At 44.9% G+C, this 3454-nt stretch overlaps 1 protein-coding gene across 1 annotated transcript; it reads right to left on the minus strand.

Moving 5' to 3' along the window:
• Nucleotides 1-90: 90 nt before the first annotated feature.
• SARC_09026 (hypothetical protein) lies at nt 91-3165 on the minus strand (the record flags this gene model as incomplete). Its single annotated transcript, XM_014296980.1, has 5 exons — nt 2895-3165; nt 2116-2304; nt 1664-1853; nt 842-1043; nt 91-254 (listed from the first exon to the last, which is right to left on the minus strand). The coding sequence occupies exons 1-5, from the start codon at nt 3107-3109 to the stop codon at nt 91-93; spliced, it is 960 nt and encodes a 319-aa protein (XP_014152455.1). The 5' UTR covers nt 3110-3165.
• Between the last annotated feature and the right edge of the window lie 289 nt (nt 3166-3454).

Consider the following 3454-nt stretch of genomic DNA (forward strand, 5'->3'; position numbering starts at 1 on the left):
AAACTAAAACACTTACTATGAAGTAAGAGATCTGTCCAGTGAAAAGACATACCCCCCGGATCTCCAGTAGACCATTTTTCGAGCTAACATTCATACTACGCACCTGCGGAACTCCTCGTCGCCCACAGGCGGTGCGCCGAAAGTGTACGTGCCTCGCAGAGTGAATATGTCGTCCCAATTGAGAGATGGCGTCGTGTGATGCAAACCCAGCTCATCGCGCGAAGTGTGGAGGATAGTAGCCGTGAAGAGCGACGCTGCATGATTGTGTGTGTACGAGTTCAGTCACATGCTCGGTGCGTTGGAGACCCGTATACCACCCAACCAGCGTTAAGGCAAACACATGATACGGATTGGAGGGCATAGTTGAATAGCAATGGAAAAACAAAGCCAGTTTGGCTAAGTACAACGAACAAACACAGGCTAAGCATTGGAAAACATGTAAAATTGTAATCGAAATAAGAAACCAATTCACACTGGTAGTATTCAAGAAGCGGCGTAGCACATATTCGTAATAGAGATGCATGACTTAAAGCGAGTTTATCGCCCTACGAATATTATGACAGAACTATTCGAACGCGCATAGAGATCTCGTAATCATCCAAATATGTTTGACACTGAAGGAACATATTTTAGCAAAGAAAATTATTGTACCGACAACTACCATATGGCGTACAAGAAGAACAAATATACTGGAGAAACGTCGGTCATCAACGACATTATATGCGCAAGCTGAACACAGACAAACACGCCAAGTGCCTGAATACTGTAGTAATACCATACGCATGTACTTGACATAGAACAAGCAACCACTAAACATAAGGCATGGAATTACTCAGTATACCTGTGGCGCCTCCGAGGCCGAACCCCGAAATCCACAGTTGTGGCTTGGGCGCACGATCGCTTCTGGGCTCAAAGCTCGGCAGCACCACATCTGTGATGAAGTTACTGATCGCGTAGACTAGCGGCACTTGCTGTGGTTCCTCGCCCGTGTATATGCCTCGAGGCATCTCAGCTTGCGTCTTGTTGTAGGAAGTATTGGGTAACTGAAGGGTACGAGTGCACAATAAAGGGGGTGTATGGGTAAGTAGTGAGTTATCGCGCGGTGCAGACCAAGCACGTAGCAGAACCCTACGGATATGCGATATGGATTGGTGCGACGGTCACGAACTGAGGTCCTGTCCTTCCTTTTCCAATGGGATGCAATGTAAAGCAATGCAAAGTATTGTAGAGTAATATACATCAAGGCAAAGCAGTGTATAGAAATGAAAAGCAATGTAAAGCGATGTAAAGAAATGAAAAGCGATGTAAAGCAATATAAAGCATTGTAGATTAATGTACAGCAAGGCAAAGCAGTGTAAAGCAATGAAAAGCAATGAAAAGCAATGTACAGTAATGTGCATAATGCAAAGCAATCAAAAGCAGTGTAAAGAATAAAAAGCAATGTGAAGCAACGTACAGTAATATGTACAGTGTAAACCAATGTGAAGTAACGCAGAGCAATGTCAAGCAATACTAAAGCGATACACAGCAATGTAAAGCGCTCTCCCTGTGCTAGTTCTGGGCACAGCCACACCCCACACCCCACAGTATGTATAGAGAGTTCATTTCAACATAGTCCTAGCCAGCCCACTCGTGAACAGTGCGCGTATCGTCCATCTAGTACCTGGAGAGCATCGTATGCGGTCGTGTGCACACCGCCACGGAACATGCCGGTCGCCGAGAAGCGCTTCTGCGTCCCCGTGTTCATCACGTACTGAGCCAGGTGAAGCGGCGAGGAGCCCTTGAATGAGATACACACGAAGTTACTGATGACCGACCACACCACCAGTACCATTCCCCGATCATGACCAAACCTGCAGACAAATCATACAACGATCGTGGCATCTACCAGTGAGTAGAGATGTAAACACGGTCATCTAGGTGGCAAGGTATACAACGATCGTGGAATTCACCATCGAGATGAGAAGCAAACATGAAAACCTAGGTGGCAAATGATGTACAAGTTTGTGATAAAATGCAGTCCCGAATGTGTGTATATTCTGTGTGCCTGTGGCACACTACGCCGTTAAACAACAAAAAACCAACAAGATATTCGCACATAACATGTGCGCATACCTGTGGAACTCTAAGTCGTCGTTGAACAGCTCTCTGAGCTTAAAAATGAAGGTAGAGAGCACTATATCGTCCTCGTACGAAGCGGCGTTCAGGTGACAAAGGAAGTTCGCCAGGTTGTGGTTAGGTTTATTCAGTGTCTGCACATTCTCTACACCTGCAAGATTATACTTCAAATCTCGCAACGCGGCGCTGAGAATATATAAGTAGGTAGGTATGTTATGGTGAGTTATGGTGAGGATGTATACGTAGGTAGGTATGTTATGGTGCGCTATGGTGATATTGTATAAGTAGGTATGCTTGTTATGGTGAGGTATGGTGAGGATGTATGAGTAAGTATGTGTTCAAAGGTGAGGGAGGATGTATAAGCAGATAGTTATGTGATGGTGAGATATGGTAAGGGTGTATAAGAAAGTATTTAAAGAGTAGATAGGTATATGCTATGGTGAGTTATGGTGGTATAAGTAAGTATTTTATGAGTAAATAGGTATATGTTATGGTGAGTTATGGTGAGGATGTCTAAGTATTTTATGAGTAGGTTCCTATACTATGGCGAGTTATGCTGACGATGTATAAGTGGATGGGTACATTTTTGGTGAGTTATGGGAGTATGATCATAATAATACACGGCAATAGCCGCGATAAAAAGGAGCTCTCATTACTATGACCAGATATAACCCCTTGAGATTGAACCTACGCATTCTTGAACAAACGCAAATCGATAGCCCCCAAAAAGCCACTTAAAGGCCCCCAATGTTCAAACGAAGACTCCATAAGCTTACCTGCCGACGCTAACAAGCCGCAGATAGTCGGCGTACAGCCTGGGAGTGGTCGCATTTACCAAAGAGAGGGCTCGGCGGGTGTTGCAAACCTTCCCATCGATATGGTCTGCATACATGCCCACTCTAAACTCCTGCCTGGCCACAGTTATCCACGGCAGGGCTGAGACAGATATGTACTTTAGAGCTAGACACGGCAACACAACTCCAATGAACATAAGCAGTTGCCAGAAGAACACCAGGATCGTGTTGAGAAATGGGGCCACCAGCTCCTACAGGCCAGGTTGGAGTTTAGGACCATGGTTTAGTACAATGACTAGTAAACAAGAAATATCACCCGCGATGCTAGACCACATAGCACCACAATGATTATAAATCCATACGACGCTTCGTGACAAATTGGGTCCAAGTACATATTACATCGAACTACGACCACACCTATCCTGGGGGTGACTGGTGGTTTAGTTGATATATTTACAACAGTGTATTGACAGCTCTTCAGTGACTAGACGGCACTACTGCTTCTATATCGCCCAGCAGACGGCACCCGCTTATATATATAT

This window comes from Sphaeroforma arctica (genome assembly GCF_001186125.1).
Source record: "Sphaeroforma arctica JP610 unplaced genomic scaffold supercont1.873, whole genome shotgun sequence".
In the NCBI taxonomy this organism is placed as follows: Eukaryota; class Ichthyosporea; order Ichthyophonida; genus Sphaeroforma; species Sphaeroforma arctica.